General features: G+C 53.8%; 2 protein-coding genes across 2 annotated transcripts in view; both read right to left on the bottom strand.

Annotated features, from left to right (window-relative positions):
• The window catches only part of EHMT1 (euchromatic histone lysine methyltransferase 1), a 124,900-nt gene extending 113,290 nt beyond the window's left edge, over positions 1 to 11,610 (bottom strand). The window contains exon 1 of the mRNA XM_072882906.1: positions 11,567 to 11,610. Within this exon, the coding sequence (XP_072739007.1) occupies positions 11,567 to 11,587 (21 nt within the window). The 5' untranslated portion in view covers positions 11,588 to 11,610. The remainder of the gene's footprint in view (positions 1 to 11,566) is intronic.
• A 3,489-nt stretch (positions 11,611 to 15,099) lies between these two features.
• ARRDC1 (arrestin domain containing 1) overlaps positions 15,100 to 20,103 on the bottom strand; it is a 41,149-nt gene continuing 36,145 nt past the window's right edge. The window contains exon 8 of the mRNA XM_072883246.1: positions 15,100 to 19,903. Coding sequence (XP_072739347.1) covers positions 19,839 to 19,903 — 65 coding nt within the window. The 3' untranslated portion in view covers positions 15,100 to 19,838. The remainder of the gene's footprint in view (positions 19,904 to 20,103) is intronic.

The raw sequence follows: 20,103 nt of genomic DNA on the forward strand, positions 1-20,103 counted from the left end.
GAAAAGCATCACAGGTAGCAAAACATCAACCAACCTGTCCCAGGGACAAAGCCTGCAGAGCAGCACAGGCTGCAGAACCCAGCCACCGCGTTCAACCGGGACATTCAAGGGTGGGAGCCTCTGCTCATCCCTGGGGAAACTACCAGCACAAAAGGGACAGAGGGATGTGTCAGGGTGAAGAGGCCACCTCGCAGACCTCATAAGAAAGCAACCCACAGAGATCCACACACCTAACCTCAGCAGACTCAAGGGAAATCCAAACATACAGATCCCAAACTGATCTGAAATAGCAAATTCAGAGATGACAGTGCACCCTTTCCCCTGCAGATACGCTGGCACCGGCAAGCGCACGGCTGCACCTTTAAGGCACGCAGGCTGCTGACAGCAAGGACACTGCATTCGCGGTAGACAAAGCACCACAATGGCGATGCCAGGCCAATTAGCAGAATTTCAATTCACTGGCATTTAACAAGACTACAAAGTCGTTCTTGGGCACAGCAGCTTTTCAGCAGGGACAAATTCTAAATCTCATAATCAGACTCCGCCAACCAGCCTTGCTTGGACAGTTCTTTACCTTCTTTTGTTTAAATTGCTGACTGCCCCACCGCTTGGGTACACTGCAAGCAGCCTGCTCTCACTGAAGCTGATGATAAATCCCTCCCCAATTTCCGTGGGTTTGGATCAGGTCCCAAGACTCTTTTTAATGTAATACTCTACTTTAGTCTATGTAATCTTCTGTCTTACGGGGGGTCAATGCTGCAAACTCTCCTTGCCCTTAAGTCCTATTATCTGTCTGCACTAATTCTGCATACAGGGCATTTACAGGTCCTTAGCTCTCTGCTCATATAGCTCCACGTTCATGAGCCCCAGTCAGCCATGAAGCTGGGCATCTGCTAAGTAAGGGGGAAAAAAGAAAACAAAACCCAGAGATTTACCTCACTTCAATACTCAACCGCACAGTCAGTTTTTCCAATACTCTCATTTTGCACATGGCACAACCCACACTTCAGAAATTCTGGGAAACAAGCAGGTTATGTTCAGTGCTTGCAAAGCAGCACCATCTATACTTACAGGGCAATAAAAATTAGCTTAATTAATAATACATCAGCAAGAAAATGTTAATGAGCACCCAGCAGGGAGAAGGACTGTTGCCTAATCTCCTTGTGTGGACTCCTTGCTTTGGCAGCAATCAGCTACTGCATCAGCATTACCGTCCCAGTGCAAGCTAAGATATCTGACTCATCAGGGAACGCATGCAGGAACCACGGGGCTTCGTGTCACCATTTACATTTCTCTTTAAAAGCAGACACTGTTGCATCAGGAGCAGCTCTTGGCAGCTCCTCGCCAACTTCCACTTGTGGAGTTTTTGTCATTTAAAGAAGAATTTAGAATATCCCTGGGCATCCAACATATAAATACACATAGACGACGGGGCCTCCTGCAATTGTCTCTTTGGCCACAGCTGCAAAATATACGGCTCCACCGACAGAGCCTGCATTGGCTTCAAGCTGCTGACACAACCATGCTGCTGGATCACAAGCACGTTGGGGGGAACCGCATCAAACCTCCCTACTCCTGGGAGCTTGCCGAGAGCATCCAAGCCGTTTCACTGAGCAAAGGGGCACCGCAGGCTCAAACCGGTGTGCCGCCAGATGTCTCGGTGCATTTCAAGGCATAGAATGGAAATCCCCTCTCCCAGCTGTTTTTCCTCCGTGCTGCCTCGCCGTTGCAGGAGGCTGTTTTGGCAGAAGCCAGCACCCCACGAGTAAGAGCCCGGGGCTCGCAGCTGCCAACGCAGCTCTGCCACTGGAGCGCATCCACACTGGCACTCGGCCGCAGCGCGTGTTCGTCAAGGGCTTGTGCCGCATGGGGAGGTGGTTTCCTGCAGCCAATGGAGGAGCTGCCGTTTCTGCCTTTCATCAGAAGCGTGGCTGGAAACAAAGGCCCGGTGAAGAAAGGCAAGTTGGCTGGTAAAACTTCCTAGCACTAGCCAAGCCTCAGACCTGACAAATCACCCTCATTCCTCATCACCTCCTGACCTTCTCCTCCGCAGCCAGGCTGCCTGTGGGATCGCGCCGGGACCTGTATTTAAGCCTGCATGCTGGCTGGGGGCGAGGAGGATCTTTGTGTCGTATGTCATTGCTGACAGCAGCCTCGAGCCACAACTCCAGGACAAACAGCAGCAACAGCAATATAACATACATCTTGTAATTCTGTAAAGCACCGGCATTTGCATCCGCAGCGGTAGGTAAAATTTTAGTCTGCTGTCACACAGGGGCAGAAGATAAATTATGTCTATAAAACAGCAGCCATGAGGATAGTTTAGAGGTATGGATTCGAGAAGACATCAAACCAATCAGTTTTTAATAAAATCCATAAATTATTAATACCAAAGTGCTATCAACATAGAGCTGTATGAGAAAAGGTGCTAAACTCTGAGAAACCCAAGAACATAACCGTATCACCAGCACGAAGGGTACTTTCAATAGGGAAGGAGACCATAAAACTCGCAGACAAAGAAATCCCCAAAATGCATGAGTTAGGCACGGAATACACTGTGTGTGACAGAAACATGGGCTAAATCTTAAAAAAAAGAAATACAACTTGCAGTGACTGGAAAACAAAGTGGAAATAACCAAGACAGAATATGATCCCCCCTCGCTGGCCTTTTCAAACGATGCAAGCCAGAGGCTGTGCTAACCTCTCCCCACTGTAAATTCGCAACAGTCAAAGCAGACGAATCTTCAGCAAATGTGCTCAGTAGCAGTTTGTTTGCTCACTGGTGGCATCTCCCTGGTACAGGGGGATGTTGATTAAAAGACAGCATGGCTCTTCACCTCGCCTCTCCACACACGCTCTGAAAGCTACAGGATCTGGCACTACAGCAAGAGTAAACATTACATCTCATCCGAAGGCCATCTTTAAAGGAACATTCATTGTTTCTCCTCAAAGTGTGGCAACAAAGATTAAATATTCCAGATGTCATCTCCAGGTCCTATAGGACACCTGCTTGTAAACCATCATCTTTGCATATTAAGGAGGCATTAAAGAACCAATTTGAAACAATGCATCCTAGCAGCACTAAAAAATACCCTTCCTAATCCAGAGAACAAAAGTATTTCTAATGTATGGAATTCACAGATCCTGAACATTTAAAACACAGAGTTGACAAAAGCTATTACAATCAAGTTTGCAATTAAAAACACCTAATGTCTTGGTTACCAGTTCAGTAGTGGTGCTTTTTGCAAAGCCTTCTGGGTGTTGATTTAATCTATCAAATATTAATAATGCTCCTTAATTAATAAAATATTTAGACTCATGCTTTATGTTCTCGTAATCTGGAGGTTTATGTTCAAACTTGCAGGCCAACAGGATACTAGATGGAATCAGACAAACCAGCTCGCAGCCTGATTGTTAATGCTTTCATCTCCCGAATAGAGACCCTCTTCTTTACACTGATAAAACCACATTTGACAGGGTGTAACTTTGCTACCTACCCCCTCGGACATAAGAAATGCATCCAAGAACTAAGTTAATTTCTGAGGTCCCAAAAATGCAAGTGACTTAAATGCTCATCTCCTATTTAGTGCAGGTCCTGATGACCTCCAAGCTGGAGGCGCTGCCTCTCCAGCCCCCCAGTCCTCCCCTCCACCCTGTGCTAGCCCAGACGTGGCTGGCGATTCGCAGAGCGTGCGGAGCCGACACGAGCTGCACAGCACGGCCAGCCTCCAGCGCCTTCCTGCAAGCCCCTTCCATGTGCCTACAGCAAAACTCACAGGGAATGAACTTCAGTCAAGGGCAGCATAAAAACATGCCTTGGACAACACCCCAGGAACTGAGATAAATCAAGAGAGGGTAAGTTAAGGTACAGGGATGAAACAAAGCTGGGCTTTGCTGCCCAGCTGCTCACACCTGGGCTGAGCTAACGCAGCATCAAAAACTTTAGTCAGTTTGGAGGTAGGGCATGGCTTTGAAGTCAAAGGCCTTTGGGCATCTGCATTCACTAGACACCGATGAACATCACATTTCAATAACCACCTCCTGATATTGCGACAGGCGTACTTTCAATTCCCAAATCAACAGCTGGATGAAGCATGTAATTTTGAAACCCATTAATCCTTTCTAAGTCTTCTACCATGTGCATGTTTAATTTCCCACTTCTTGAAACAATATTATGATTTTTGAGAGAACCTGACTAGAGCTTCTGGATGCTCTGGGTCAGCAGTATGAAACATCCCCAATTACCACTGAAGCTGGATAAAACATTTGGGTAATTTGCCTTCTGGCTTTGAGCCTTTGGGAGAAATCACCTATTAAAACTTCCTCTGAAACTGCAAGGACTAGAAATGTGTGACTGGAGAGGAAGAAGGTAGCTGAGATTCTCAAGAATCCAGGAGCTCATGCTTCAAAAGGAAAGAAGGAAGGGAAAAAAGAAAAATGTACTTCACTGGACTCAGGGCTGTCTTCAAATGCATCAGCAGGTCACGGCCAATAGTCCTGGGAAGACCAGGGTTCCCTTTTGCCGGTTAACATACTAAATACATCTGTCCACACCTACACTTGAGTTCTAAAATTAATTAAAAATCTGAAGTAGCACTCTGAACAACACAGAGACTTTTCCCCTTAACATAATCAAAGCCAAAGCACAGCATATTTCAGCGCGGACACCTGGACTGCAATTCTCCCTCCGCAGAGGTGCCCGTGCTCTCATGCCGTGTGCCCTGCTGCTCTATGGATGGTTCAAGCCATCAGATTCATCCTGGCTGCCCTCTGTTCTCAGAAGCAATAAGCACCACATTCCTCTTCTTTTTAGCAACAAGACAAGCACAAGCAGGCACACTTTTCTGCAGCATCAGAAGCCTCCTGGACTTGGCTCAAATACTTTGCCCCAAATCACAGGCAATGGGCCTGCTGTGTAGTCTTTGGGCACCACTATTATCTCCACTCACCTCAATTTGCTCAGTTCCCCAGTTCTCTACTGTTGGTTTTGAATGCTGTGGCCACGGCAAGCTCATAACCATCTCCTGGGTCATAGCTGGCCTAGCTGACCCAAGAAGCTATAATCACTTTGACTGTTTTTATCCTTGTTTGCATAATTTTACACTTCCCTGTAACAAATGGGATAAGTCACTTACCTGCCTTTATTTTGAGTTTATCCATGTCATCTCGGTTATCTTGCTCTGTATTTACTTCCTCCCCAGCTGCACCACCTGCAAATTTCCTCCCTCTCCCATGCGCCGTCTCTGCAGGATGATTAGCCGTATGCAAACAGAAGTGGACCTGAATTCTCTGCTCTACCAGTCCATCCCACTCACCGTCTCCCTGTCCTAAACTGACACTGCTCACCACTGCCTCTGAGAGCTCTCCCTTGAAAAGGAGATACGACACTGAAAAGGATGGATTTCATATTTAATAGCCCACCTCCACCCCCAAGCCAGCCCCTCGCACACACAAGTAGCTCAGCCCTACACCGTGTCGGCTCACCTTGCTCAGCAGCTGTCTGCAGTCTATGTCAGGCAGCATGTTTGAACGGTGGCTCCTCCATGGAGCCAAACTATCCTAAATGTAAACTCGGGCAAAACGAGCTGGTACGGAGGCAGACGGCAAGGCAATGGTGAGGATCAGGCTGGGCATTAAGGAAACAGGAGTCCTCTTGGAAGAACATTTCCTACTTGAAAAGAGGATACGCTGGATGTCCTTGATACTTTGCCTATGCTAGAAATTTTTAATTAAAAGCAGGAAAGCCTATCAATTTTAGATGCAGCGATACTAGCATCAAGCGCTTTTTTAAGTACAGTTTATTCTGGGTTTGTATGCATTTGACAGAGCCTGGCAGCCAAGCTAAGCCAGCAGGGCTACGGCAAACTTCTACTCCCTGTTGGATTTACTTTACCACTTCAACAAGTCACCAGCCATCACCAACGGGACGTGCCTGCCCACACACCGAGGGAGGACAGATTCACACTTCTCCCTGATCCACCTGAGACAGACTGCTAGGTGAGCCTTTCAGTGGCACCCTTGGGCTTCCACGACAGTCAAGGAGTGAGAAATCTCCAGCAAAGCGTGTCTTGAAGCACTCAAACAGACCCCTTGAACCTCCCACAGTCCTGCACAAAACACAACCCCCTTTCACCTCCTCCTTTTCCAGGACCCAGTGACCCAAACCATAGGCACCAGCTGTGCTCTGCTCCAAGCACTTTGCTGGGGAAAAGCAAGAGGAATCCGGCCTGCTGCCATCCCCTCCACAGCCCCACTTCTGGAGCAGAGCGGCCACATAGGCGGCATTGCCCCAGCTTCAGGAGGGGAAGAGACAGAAACGTCAGGAAGAAAATTTTCCCTTGCCAGGGAAAATGCCAGGCAAGCTGATAAAGAGCAAGGCCCCAGACTAGTGTTTCAGATCAGTAGCAACGCAACTGTATCAGTCCCTAATCATTTCAATATCAGCTGCTCTCATGCACATTTGGAAGTGTGATACCCCAGGGTACCGGTACATCACTCTCTGCTAGCAGCAATGAACCGCTAAGGGATGCTAATGCCTCCATCAGCTGGCACAGCTGTTTGCAAGGTGAGTGCCCATCCAGCTCTATCTGCCAGCACAGCTCGAATCAGTTCCCTCCACGGCAGAGCTGTTTGTTTGTTTTTCTTGTTGTTGTTGGGGTTTTTGCTGGTAATTGCATCTCTACCAGGACTTCTGCTGACACAGCTATAGCGGAGGGGAGAGCAATTTCTTTGCATTCGTGGACAGATAACTAAGTCGGCAAAACTTCCCAAATGTAGACCAAGCCTCTGCTTTGGAAAGCAAAAAATAAGCTACCCTGGTCTAAAATCACCTCTAAACTAATACAGCTACGTCCACAGCAAGGACTTTTATTAGTATGACTATTTCAGCAAGGAAAAATGAAAAATCATCCTCTCCAGCCAGCATAATTATATTGGAAGAGCTTTTTTTAAAGTATAAACCAGGCCTTTGATTCTGCCTTGACTGACAAAATGTTCTTTGGATGCTTTCTTCAGTCACGTTGGCTCAGCCACATTAGCTTAACACAACTGAAGGGCACTTTTAAGGCTTTCTTAAAACTTTAGAAGTCATATTTGCCCATTCTCTTATTATTTAAAGTTTGTCTACATGGAAGAAAAGGATGAGTTCCCAAACAGCCTTTGCTAGCCCACAGCTTGCTCAGCATGTGAGAATTCATGTTAGGAAAGTAAATGTTAGCATCCATTTGACACAGGGTAAAATTTTGTCCTGGGCAGGGCAGTGTGCAATTTTAACGACTTAATAAAGTAACCCTTGTGCAAAAGCCCCTAACTGATAAAGTTATAAACTCTCCTTACTAGGCGTTTAGTATCAGAGAGGGGAACAAACTCCTTTCTTCATACAAAGATGCAGCTAAAATGTTGCAAACTATGTTAAAGCTGGTACCGAGAAGAAATCTAACACAACTGGAAACACACATCTTTTTCCTGTCTTCATGTCAACGCAGTATCAACATACCTCACTGCACTAAGGAGACTGAGGAAAACGGCTGTCCTGCAGCCATCAAAACATGCAGGCTTCCAGACAGCTCACAAAAGAGGAAACACGATAGGGTTTAAAATGCACCAAGTTTTCCTGATGTAGCCGACTGAAACAGACTCTGTATTAAAAGCAACGGCCCTGGGAAAGCCAAGCCCTCTCCTCACTTACGATACCAGCTGGCAGGAGTAAATGAGAGAGGAGGAAGGGCAGGGCAGGCCTGAAAGACGCACTGGATTTCACGTCACCTGCAAAACAGAAACTGAGAAACTGAAGAAATCATCTACATGCTTACTGCTCAGAGGCACAGCTCATTAGGTCCTGGCTCTTCCTATTATCACTCCTGCACTCGGTGGCCTATTACGGCAACCTCCTTCCAGCCAGGGACCCGTGAAGAGGAAGCGCTTTGACATGAGTGAATGTTGCCCCTTAATCCAGTAGGGAGTTCATTGAACAGGCGGAGGACTGCCTACCGAGCTCCCGGCACCAGCTGGCTGGGGGATGAGAGCAAGGATCAAAGCCAGGGCAAAGCCTTAGCATCGTGAGCCTGATTTGTGAAACTGCTCAGCCTGTTGAGTCCTCGCCTTTAAAACGTGGGGAGCTGCTGGGTGCTGAACTCGTCGGAGATCCGGCCTCAGCTGAGGGTGCTGAGCAGCGGGGAAATCTGTCCTCTATGTGGCTTGCACGCCGTCTCTTCACTTTAAAGATCAAAGCTGCATCTCCAGAAAAAAGATGTTACAGATCAGAACAGATAGGAGGAAGAAAAATGATGAAAAATGCAGTGTGACTTCTGAAGAGAACCACTTCATTCAAAGCCACACACACACCTTGCTTCCTGCTTAGCACGCAGGCACCAGCCTTCCTGAGGTTAGCACGAGCCTGAGGAAAAACGTCGTGGCTTGAAACCTCCCTTTTCAAGCTCACACCAACGATCGTTTTAGGAAACACACAAACACAAGGTCAGCTGATTCTCTTCACAAAACTGATGCAAACTGGAGTAGCAGCATCAAATTCAATGAATCTGCACTATCATAAAACTGGCTGAGCAAGACAAACTCAATTCCTTAAACTTTAATCTTTAGCGCTGCATTCGCAGTAGGTCTAAAATAAGTAAAAGCACCAAACTGGACTGGATAAACAAACCTGCTAAAGAAAACCAACACCAAAACCAGGCTGCTCTGCAGCAGTGTGGTTATTGCACCTGATGACTGCAGCACAGCTACTTACCTGGCAGCTCAACCATTTCTCAAAGCACAGAGTTTACTTGGGGCAGCCTCTGAGTAAGGCAGCCAGAAGAGAACAACCACTGAAGTTTACAGCTCAGCAGACATGAAGATCTCGGTGCTAAAGAGTCTCCCTCACCCATCAACACTAAGATTTGGCAAGGAGCTATTCTATACTGGAAACTTTTGTCTTGAGTGAACTGACAGCCAACAGCTTTGTCTGCAGAGGCAGTGTGGACACTCCCTGGACACACACAGACAGCACTCTTCCAACCCACCCACTCCCACCCAGCTCTTTGCTCAGAGCAAATATCTCCTCCCGGGAACACACCTCTGCACCTCTCTGCACCCAGTGAAATAATCCCTTGCTCCATCTTGCACATGGCAGAACACCACCACTGTGGGATGCTAGTCCTCGCTCTCCCCAACAAGCACTGGGGAAGCAAGGAGCATCTCCTCTGGCCTCCAAATTCCAGCCTGATTTATACCAACTTTCTCCCCTCTGGCCTCAGAGGGGTATAAGCAAAGGCAGATCTAGCCTCAGACTTAACTGAGTTTATGGGGGAGGGGAGGAATTAAACTCCAAATGAGTCACCGTTCCCTCCCCATAATCCACAGCAACATCTGTGGATATTAAGCCTGATTCTAAGAGCAACGTTTCTTAATGCTCTGCATACCCAGAGCCAACTAAGAGCAGACCCAGCCAGGACTCCTGGTCGATGCTCCCCAAAATAAAAGGTGTGCTAAGACTAACCTGTGCATTAAGATTTGATGAGTTACGAGCCAACTCTTGCCCCAGTTACAGCCATGCCATTCTTCTGAAAGCAACCACACTGAGGTAGCTGAAGGCAAAACCAGACCATGGAGTCACAGAAGCACCTGAAGGCTGATTCCTCTATCACATGGCAAGATTAACACCTGATCCTCTTCAAAAGCACAAGGGAAGGGCAGCAGGATCAGGCCTTGAGATGCAGTTGTGATGGAACACAAAGCATAAGGAAAGCCTTGGACAAAACTCAACACCAAAGATGACGGGAATCTTGCCTGACTAATAAATTCAAGCTGTCTTTGCAAGCGCTTTGCAAAAAACTGCTGTTGCCACCTGCGTGGCCACGCCACAAACTCCATCCCACACAGGGCAGAAAACCCCTGCCGCAGCACAGCCCTCTGAACACCGTATTTCAGACAGAAAGCTGGCAAAGGCTGCAGCACAGCCTGTCACACCTGAACGGTACGGTGTAGCCACGCTGCCGGGAGATGCTGATCGGTAACTGCATCCGGCCACAGTTATGGAGCATCCACTGACCTCTGGCTCTTATTTCCGTAGTCTGTATGTGAGTGTACACTGTACCATTATCTCGCTGCTCTCTTTGTGCATGTGAAGGCTCAGCAGCCAGCGTCCTGCAATCTAGTGTTTGCCTGAGAGCAAAGAGACTTATAAAAAGAGCTTATATTCTCCAACAAAACTGGGGGAAAAGTTTCAGCCTGGCATAAAGGAACGCAGCAAGCGCAATAGGTATTTCAGCTCCGTGTGCCACCCGCCTGATTTTATGGGGTAGTCGAGCTGTGTGTTGTACTCTTCGGGGACGTTTACAGATCTGGCTAATTATGGCTAATCGTGATTAGATGGCAGACTTCATTTTCTTTGGGGACTCTGGATGCGATTCTGGTATTTCCTCAAGCCTTGCCCTCAGTGCGTTTCAAGCCGCTATTACCGGTAGCGGGAATAAACCTCGCTGGAGGCCGGCACCTTCGCAGTCCCGGCTCGCTGGGGACCGCCGAGACCCGCGGCAGCTCCTGCGGCCCGCAGCGCGCCGCGGCCTCCCCCTCCGGCCCAAGGGCGACTTCTTCTGCTCGACGTACGGCCGGCGGGCAGGTTCTGGGCCGCCTTCAGCCCGCCGCGCCGGGGGAAAGCGAAGGAGAGTCAGCCCAGGCTCGGCAAAGGGGAACCGAGCCGCTGCCCCGGGCCGCTCGGCCTCTGAGGCAACCCGGAGAGCCTTCTGAGGAAAGACTGGGAGTTTTGCTCTCCGGAGGCAACTTCTCCCCCTCCCCGCAGCCCTCCCGCGCCCCGTCTCGGCCCCTGTTTCCCGAAAGCCTGACGGCACGCTGCCGCGCTTCCCGCCCGCAGGGCCGCCGGGCCCTCAGGGCAGCGCTGCGGCGGCGGCGGCGGGCTCCGGCCCCCCGCTCCGGGCCGCCCTCCGGCGGGCGGCGGGGCCGGGCGGGGCCCCCGGCAGCTCCTCCCGCCGCGCGGGGCCAGGCTGCCGGGGGCGGGCCGGGGGCCGGGCCGGGGCCGCCCCGCCGCCGCCGCCGCCGCGCGGGCCCGGGGCCCTGCATGTCTCATGCCTGCCCCCGCACGGGCGCGTGCCCGCCGCCCCGGACCCTGCATGGCTCATAGCGGCGGGCCGGCCGCCGCCGCCGCCGCCGCGCCCGGCCGGGCCCTGGACTCTGGATGGAGCCGCGCCAGCGCCACCCGGCGCCCCGCCGCATGGGGGGGCCCCGGAACGTGGATGGCGCCCTCGCCGCTCCCCCCGCCTCCGCCGCACGCACTCGCTCCCATTGGGGGGAACCCCGGAACCTGTATGGCCCATACCACTGACTCACCGTGGAGGGGTGTTACTTATACAGAGTCCCGGGCCCCCCTACACACAATGGCAGCAGCTCCCACATTCTTCCCCTCAGAGGAGTTGGACTGAACCATGGGGCGGCGGGGGCACGGCCCCCCTCCCGGCCTCCGACAGAACCCGCCTGGCCCTGGGCGATACCACTCCACGCTCCCCCATCTTCCTTCCCCCCGCCCGGGTAGATGGACGCCGCCGCTCTCACTCACCTCGGCATCCACTGTGGCCATGGCCGGAGCCCCGGAGCGTAGCCCCGCCCCCTCGGCGGCTCCTCACGCCTTGGCTCCGCCCCTTTCCCCTCATTCTTCTCAATGGAGACGTTCCGCCGGCCACCGCGCATGCGTGCGGCAGCATGGCGGCCCCCGCGGGGCTCCGCCGGCCGTACGGCGTCATGGCGGCGCCCGTCAGGAGGCGGCCGTACGGCCGGAGCGGGGCTGGGGCGGGATGAGGACGGGGTGAGCCGGGGACAGGGCCGCTCGCTCCCCCCGCACGGCCTCGCCGACACCCCCAGGCCACGGACTCTTTACGAGGTGTACCGAGACCCCCCGGGACGGCGGCGCTGGCCCCTCGCACCCTGGGTTTTACCCCACCGCCCGCGGCAGCAGCTCGGCGCCCCGGCCGGCGCTGCGGGGGGGCAAGAGCAGCAGCCGCTCCTGCCCGAGCAGGCGACGAGTTTCCCAGACTCTCGGGGGCACCCCGCCGTGACGGTGCCAGCGGCACTTGCCCAAAAACCTGAACAAAACCCATGCGAGGAGATCCCAGAAAGAGTCGGAGTCCCTCCGTCCTCCTGCCAAAAAATTACCCTTTGAAAACCACCTCCTGGCGTAGCTCTCCCGCTTCTGTGTTATTTGTATGCGTGCAAGCCATGGGGAAGTCTTAGCTACAGTCAGGGATGGACGTGCCAGGGAGGAGGGAGCAGCTCGCCCCGGTCCTGCCCCAGAGGGTCCCGGGGGGGGTCGTGTCCAGCCGCTTCGCTCCCTTTCCTACACCCCAAGCACCCACAATAGCTGTTTTCACCCTCCCAAATCCCACAGGGGCCCTCCTAATGCCCAGGCCCGTAAATCCATGATTGCAAAACAATTAGCTCTTTTACAGCTCTCCAGTAAAGCAGAAGGTACCGCAAGGGGGGAGATAAACACCCCCAAGGGCTCCTCGGCCCCACAACTGCTTCGGCTGCCACCCAGGGAACTCACACTAGCACCGGGGAGACGCAGGCCCCGGCAGACGCCACTGCCCCAGCCTCCCCGGGCAGGGGAGTGCTTGTTTCTTGGAGGGAAATGGGAGCCTTTGAGCACCCTGACGTCAATTTACACATTTATTATCAGCTCTCCTGAAGAACAACATTCCCTCCCTTGGTCCACAGGCTGATTTCCTGCAGCCCCACGCCGACACCTCGCTCCTCTCGGCGGGCAGGTGGACCCACGGTTTTGTTTGCTTTGCAGCGAGACTCTCGCCCTCCGCGCTCCGAGTTGTGCAGGCAGCGGCCGTGAGAGGCCCTGGCCACCGTCTGCTTCTGGAGACTCTCCAGAAACCCTGCTCTGGTGCCGGGGTTACATCGGGGGTCACCCCCGCGCTCGCCCCGGCACCTTTGCAGCGTGGGTGCTCCTCCTCGCCCGGCACAGCTTCGTTAGCACCCACGGGGCGGGAAGCCATCACTGCATCAAAAGCCGCATCTAGTGAAACCAGGAGGATTCGGGATGGCGGAGCACAGGAGGGAGCAGCGGTGCCTGCACAAACCCGGGTAACTCAGGACGTGGCCCAAGTTTTGACAATAAAGTGACCTCGGCGCTGCCGGCGACGAGCGCTCCCGTGACTCCTCCACCGAGCCCGGCCTCAGCCGCCGCGCCGGGCCGACACCCCCGAGCCCCAGCCCGGGGCCCATCCCCCCTGGGACGCTCGGGCCCAGCCGCTGCCACGGCCACTCCGGCCCCCGCAGGGTCTCCCCCGCAGCAAAGCCCGAGTGTCGGCGTGCGGAGGCTTTGCTGGGGGGGGGAGGGGGGGGGGGAGAGACCCCAAAAGACCCCTCAGCGCCCCAGGTGAGGCCTCAAAACACGGCAAGAGGCGAGAGCCGGCGGCCCCGCTCCCCCGGGCGCGGCCCGACGGGACCCGGCCGCTGCCGCCCCCGGTAGAGGAGAGGAAGGGAAGGGGCCGGCGGCCCGCGGCCTCCCGGCGCCCCGCCGAGCCGGAGCGGCCCCGCCCGGCCCCAGAGCGCAGCCCGGCGGCGGCGGCTGCTGCCCCCGCCCGGCCGCGCCGCGGTCAAAATAAGAGTCCCCGGGCCTGAGGCGGGACCCGCCGGGGGGCGCCCGGCCCCGCCCCGCCCCGCTTCATCCCAGCAGAGCAGCCCCCACCCCAATTTAGCAGCAGCTCATTAATTAACGCCCCGAAGAAACCCTCCGTGCACCGACAGCTCTGGCAGGGCCAAGGCCACGTCCCCCCGGAGCCCCCACCGCGGCCCCTCCGGTGCCTCCTGCTGTGTGGGGACCCAGAGGGGTCCCCGGGGGGCCCATCGCACCCTGCCTCAGGCAGCGGGAAGGAGCTGAGCCGGCTGAGGAGGCTGGCGGCAGGGGTGGGTGTCCTTCCCCCTCTGCTCCCCCCAGGATGGGGTGACTGTTACCCACACAAAGAAAAACCACCAGCACCTCGAAACGGCACGTCAGGGAAGCCTGGGCTCCAGCGAGGGCCGGCATCACCCCGGGACATCACCACCATCCTGTGCTGGGGATGCTCAGCTTGGCATGGGAGGTGGCCGTCGAGGGAGGGAATCACCCGCCGTCAGCCCCGCTCCTCCAGACCCCCACGCACCCCGGTCCCGGCACCTGCAGGGGCCCTCGCGCCTTCGGGACAGGGCGAGAGGGAGGTCGGTGGGGCAGGACGGCCGGTCAGGCCAGGGGCCTGGTGGCACCTCTCCCCTGGCATTTGCTGGGGCTCCGTCTTTCTCAGCCGGAGCCGGGGACGCTGCAGTCGCTGGGACAAACCTCCCTGGGCCATCAGGAAGGGAAGAGGCTCCCGCAAGAAGCAGAAATAACCGGGAACGCCCAGAGCCCTCGCAGCCCATCACCGCCTGCCACGGCTCTCGTGCTCTCATCCCACCTCGAACCCTGCAGCTCCGCTGGCTCAGCCTCACGCGCGCATTAATACGCGCAGAGCGCAGAGGAGATCTGTTTTGCCGCGAACTCCCCATTTCCCTGACGCAGCTGCTGCGAGCCCTGAGAGGAGCCGCGGAGCCCGGGGCAGGGCCGCAGCCCCCGGCAGCGTGGAGCCAGCAAATGGCTTCGCCATGGCGGCTGCGGCCGCGGCCTGGCTGACATCGCCCTCTCCCGCACCGAGCGGGGCGAGCAGGGATGGACCTCGGCATCCCGGGATCCCTGCCAGCAGGAAGAGAACAGCCCCACCACCCCAGTGCTTCCTCCGGCTGGGAGCCCGGGTCCTTCCAGCTGGACCCCTCTCCATCATGGGAGCAAGGGTCGGTGTAGATCACCCCACCAGCGTCTTCCCACCCCAACCGTTTCCCCACGTGGCTTTGCTTCAGCGTTGGCTATAAATCAGCTTTTGAGCTTCAGCTGTAGACGTGGATGCCTCCTCTGAAAGCCAGGAGCCACTTCTCGCCCGCAGTGCCGGGCCCTCCCATCGGGTCTCGGCGTGCAGACGGCGCTCATCACACATTTACCCCGAGCAAAAGCACCCATGGTCTTAAAAAAGGAGATCTTTATTTACATTTTTAAGTTCTTTACATTTGGTGCTTGAAAACTCAGGACAAAAATCCTCCCCAGAAGCTGTGGTAAACATGTAAAACTGCAAGTTTACATTTTAAAACCCAGTAATAAATTGTGCAGAAGTCGCAGGTTGCACAGAGCCATCACAAATATCGTTGTATAAAACCCCAAAATCTGTAAAGAGAACCACAGGAATAAAGAATTACAGCCACGAGTATTGGTACAAGGAAGGGCACAAGTTTTGAGGGTTTTACCCCGCCAGTCTCTCTTGGGGAGGAGGGATGGGACATTCCTGTTCCAGATAGTTGGAAATATTTTAAAATACAGAATAAAAACCAAACGGACCCTAGAACACCCTTTATCTCCCCTCTTGCGCTGGCTCAACAGGAAAACTTCCTAGCAGAAAATATTTACTTTTAGAAGACTACTGAAAGTTGAGCGGAAAGCTAAAAAAGAGTCACCGTCCAACAGAAAGAAGAGCCTTCGTGTCCCTCGTCTCCCCGCTCCCCATCTCCCACAGGCGGTGGGACGGCAAGTGCCAAAGCGGAGTTTAGGAGGACACAAACAACACTGAGAATGCCAAAAACATGGAGGCGGCACATGTGGAGAGCAGGACAAGAACAAAACCATGAAGGACAAAAAAGAAGCAGCAGAAATAAAAAAAAAGGACAGATGATATTTTTGGTATTTTCCATTGAATGCTGAGTTTGGAAACAATTAGCTTACAAGCTTCACTCACACCCCACCGCTCCCCTGCCCCATTTCAAACAAAACCAAAAAACAATTGCTTAAAAATTTGAGCCAGGAATTTGAATGAATTCCTATGTGCTAAAGTTTTTTACCCAGAGCTGGGTTTGGAAAAATGGGCTTTTTTCCTCTTTATTCCAGAGTTCAGAAAGAGGAGAGAGGCATGACCCGGGGCCTACAGGAGCTCCCCAGGACCTAAAGAGGCTGAAGCCAGAGAGGCTGCAGAGAAGAAAGAGAGCAGCGAGGCAGAGGACAGCGGGATTGTCCACTTGCCCTCTCCAGAGGGGACCGTACTCACACCCAAACATTGCTTTTAGCCCCATCGTGCTCATCCAAAGTACTCATACACCCCGAGGACCTTGCTGCCATAGCACCCTGAGGCCACAACTGCAGGTAGGTTTAAGAAGAGCCAGGCTAACTCCTCCATCCTGCAGTCCTGGACCATTTCAAAGAGGTCTGTGAAACATGAACAAGGCTGTTTGTGTCAGGCTTCGAGTCCCTGCCACAGCACTCGGGGACAGGCAAGGCTGGGCAGGAACGTTGAAAACCACAGTGCTTTGCCAGTTATTTCTGTCCGCTTGCACAACAGCGAGGTTGTTCAGAGACAAACTTAGGGTGATAACCCGCTGCATCCTGGCCAGAGCCGTCTCACAGGTCTGAGGGAGGCCTCTCTGTAGGAGCTGTGCGTGCCCAGCCCTAGCATCCAAAAGAACGAGGGCCACCATGAGGTCTAGCTCCAACTCCTTCCTGCTCCCTCCCCAGCATGGAGATGGACACTCCTCACCAGTGGAGAGTGTGCCCACTTGCTCCTTGCTTTGCAAAGGGGACTCCACGTATCGCAAGAGGTGCTGAAGGACCAGTTTGTAACACATATAATTTGGGAGAGCAAGCTCCAGTACACGGGAGCACTGCAGAGACTGTGCTGGGCACAACACAGGAGCTGTGCGAGATACAGCCGGCCTCTCCTCTCCCCAGTCTCCACCATGAATGGTGCATTCCCAACTGTAAAGGTTAAACGAGCATGACAGACACTGGCTGGGGGTCGAGAAGGGCAGCCCAGTGGCTCTGGCCACAGTAACCAAATAGCATTCAAGTTTTCCAGCCAAGGAACATGGGCTGGGCACATCACCAGCAGCTCAGCTTCAGGGATGGAGAACAAGGAACCGGGAACCCAGTCCCAGCCCAGGCTGCCTCTCCCAGACCCTGCCTGGGTCAGGAGCCTGCAGCCCAACCCAGCACGTCCAGAAGCATTGACAGCTTGTAGGAATTTTCCCAGAGGTGTGGAAGGGATTTGGGTTGAGGCCTGAAAGGAGGGATACGTACTGCCGACAGCGAGGAAGGCCACAGGAGCTACGGGCTGAGCCAGGCAAAACAGGTTCAATTAACTGGGAGGAAGAGCACTGGGGAAGAGACATACCGTTACGAACGAACAACCACCTGCCTTTGACGCCCTGCGTATCGAGAATGCTTTTCATGGCAGGCACAGACCACCAAGCAAAGGAGAGAGTCTTAAATAATAGAAGCTGGGCAGAAGCATAAGTTGAGCAGAGGGTGAAGAAGGATCCTCGTGTCTGAGACACAGATCACACCTCAGGCTATTTGCAATGACAACATTTAGGCAACACCTACATGCTTCAGACATGGTATCACCAAACTGTGGGTGTGGGGAGCAGCCTTCTTCCATTTTTAGTAAGTTTATTCCAAATGGCTCTTTAGGAGAGGGCATGGGCTGGTGGTCTCCAGCCCTTCCAGCCAGACCTTGGCTCTTCCATCTCCATCCTCCTGAAGGGAGAGTCCGCTCTCCCCTTCCTCCCCACCAGCCCACCTCTCCAGTCAGGCAGCAGAGAGCACTGCCCAAGACCCGTGGGCCACTTGGACAGACCACGGCTTCGGGACACAAGGCCTGGGAAGCAGCAGTGCAGTGGATGCCCTCTCCAGAGCCAAGCCCACATGATGCCGAACTCCCTCCAACCATCTGGAACTACGAGCCCAGCACCACGGTCAGGCTGCACCGTGCTTGTCTTCCCCGAGCTGCCTTGGCAGAAGTCACCGTCCTTCCTGCTGAGAGCAAAAAACTTGCTTCATTTTGTAAGAAATCAGCAAGGTGCATTCCTGGATTTGGCACGAACAGGCACATGGATAAGCATCAGAAATGGATGAAAGAGCACAGCATTTCTCTTAGAATAATTTATTAAATACAGCATTAAAATTTGTATTTAGGAATTCAATCATTAAAAACAAAACTTCATCTCATATATATATATATATATTCAGGGACAATGACAATCATTCTATCAACATTGGTGCATGTTGTGCCAGCACTGCTCAGAATGGCACCTTCTCTACACTAGCCTTGAAGCAGTTCAACACTTAAAAAAAATAAAATAAAAAGCATTTGCAAAGAAAGAGTGCAAAGCAGGGCCTGGCCCCAGCTACCTGCCAGGGGTGTGCGGAGGTGGGCTAAAATGAGGCGGCAGAGGCTGCAGGATAACAGGTTTGTTAGCTATTGCCCGCCCAGCGTGAGGCAGTGTGGAGACCAGTTCTCAAAGGTGCCAGAGGTCTGCAGTCCACAATTTCAGCCGTGGCTGGACGCCTGCAGCTCTTAAGTATCTGGTTTGTGGTCTCCTCAGCTTGGGCAGTCAATACTAAAAAAGCTAAACAAGGCGGGGGGGCGAAGCGCAAAAGGAAAATGTTGTTTTACATCCGCCAGCTTCTTCCCCCGACCTTCCAGGTCCAGCGGAGGCTGCAAATGAGGCGTAGCAGTTTGTGTTCCCACTCACTCATTTTCGCATCCTGCTGTGGCTCGAGAGGTGGCTCAGGAGACGAGCGGTAAACCAGTACCAGCCCACGGAGAGAACAGTCCCCAGGCCAAGCACCCTTGCACACTGGCTTGGCAGTGTTGACTGCTCCTGCGAGAGACGCCAGGCTGAGCCTCGAGGGAGGGTCGTCCCAGAGGGAAGGGCTTCCACGGACAGGGTCCTTGGGCAGACTCAGAGGTAGCATTGAACAGACTTTTGTAACTTGATTGTCATGTAATTCTGGCCTGCCAAAGGCAGCGGCAGCTGGGATGGAGAGGGCACCCTGCAGGGGCGGGAGATGGGACATGGGGGATCTGGTCCCCGTGCTTGCAGACTGACTAGCACTGTTCACCCTGGGCGCTGCGGGCTAGCAGCGAGCAAGGATGGACTGTCTCCTGCAGGGCTTTTCAGAGAAAAGTCGCCCTTGCTGAAAAAGGCCAGAAGCTGACTGGTGGGCACCCCACAGTAACACCGGGCTCTCCCTCCACAGCTCACCAGGGCCTCTTGGGTTATGAGCAAGTGCCCCAGCAAGCTCCCTGCTCCCAGAGCCTGCTCTCCTCTCACCACATGCAGGCAGTGGTGCAGCCCACTGCAAGAGAACCAAAGGCTGCCGGTCACTCACCCCACAACACAGGTATGGCGAGGGCTTGTGCTTTTGGCTTTTTAGGAGTCCCTGACCTTCCAAACCTGCTTACTCCAAGAAACCTCCTGTTTCAGCTACCCTTAGGACCTATGAGGACAAGGAGGAAGGGCTGTCAAAACCATTTCTGGAGAGCACATGGCCCCTAAAAGAAAAGCGGAAGTCCACACAGCCCAGCCTTCACCTACAGTGGAGACATGCCAAGTCAGGAGCATTTCAGATAAGGCATCGCAGGTGCTTTGATAGTAAAGCAGTTAGTGTTGACTACAGTACTTTAAACACAGGCTGCTGCAGAGGGCATCCCTGGGGCAAAACCAGTTCTCCAGCACTTGCTGCAGCAGGAGGAGACGGTTCAGTTTCCCAGACCTCTCCTACACACACACGCAGGCTGCTCTGGCTGCCCTTTTTTTTTTTCCCCTCCCTAGAACAAGACTTAAAAAGCCCAGGCCGGGATGTGCCATTTACCCCACCAAGCAGCCAGAGAGATAAAAAGACGCCTTGTGCTGTACCAGACTTTGCAGTAGGCAGGTGAACCGTGGCGCCTGGGGGTGGGCAGCACCAGCGGGACTCGAAGCAGGGGAGGCTAGTTGCCGTTGCTGATGCTGGAGTTGGCACTGCTGCAGCTCTGCTCATAGGATGGAGGCGCCTCTGCGGGGGAAAGAGAGAATAAGAGCGGTTACGGTGGGTGTTTGGGAGGTTCCCTTCACCTGGTCGATGTAACTCGGTGCAGAGTAAAGCAAACTGCTAACACGTGGCAGGCATGCAGGCACTCTCTCCAGGACCCTACAACCTGCACGCTGAAATATATGGAGTTTGCATGTGCGGAATTTGAGCCACCACTCCCGTCC

Source organism: Ciconia boyciana, chromosome 18 (genome assembly GCF_034638445.1).
Source record: "Ciconia boyciana chromosome 18, ASM3463844v1, whole genome shotgun sequence".
Taxonomy (NCBI): domain Eukaryota; kingdom Metazoa; phylum Chordata; class Aves; order Ciconiiformes; family Ciconiidae; genus Ciconia; species Ciconia boyciana.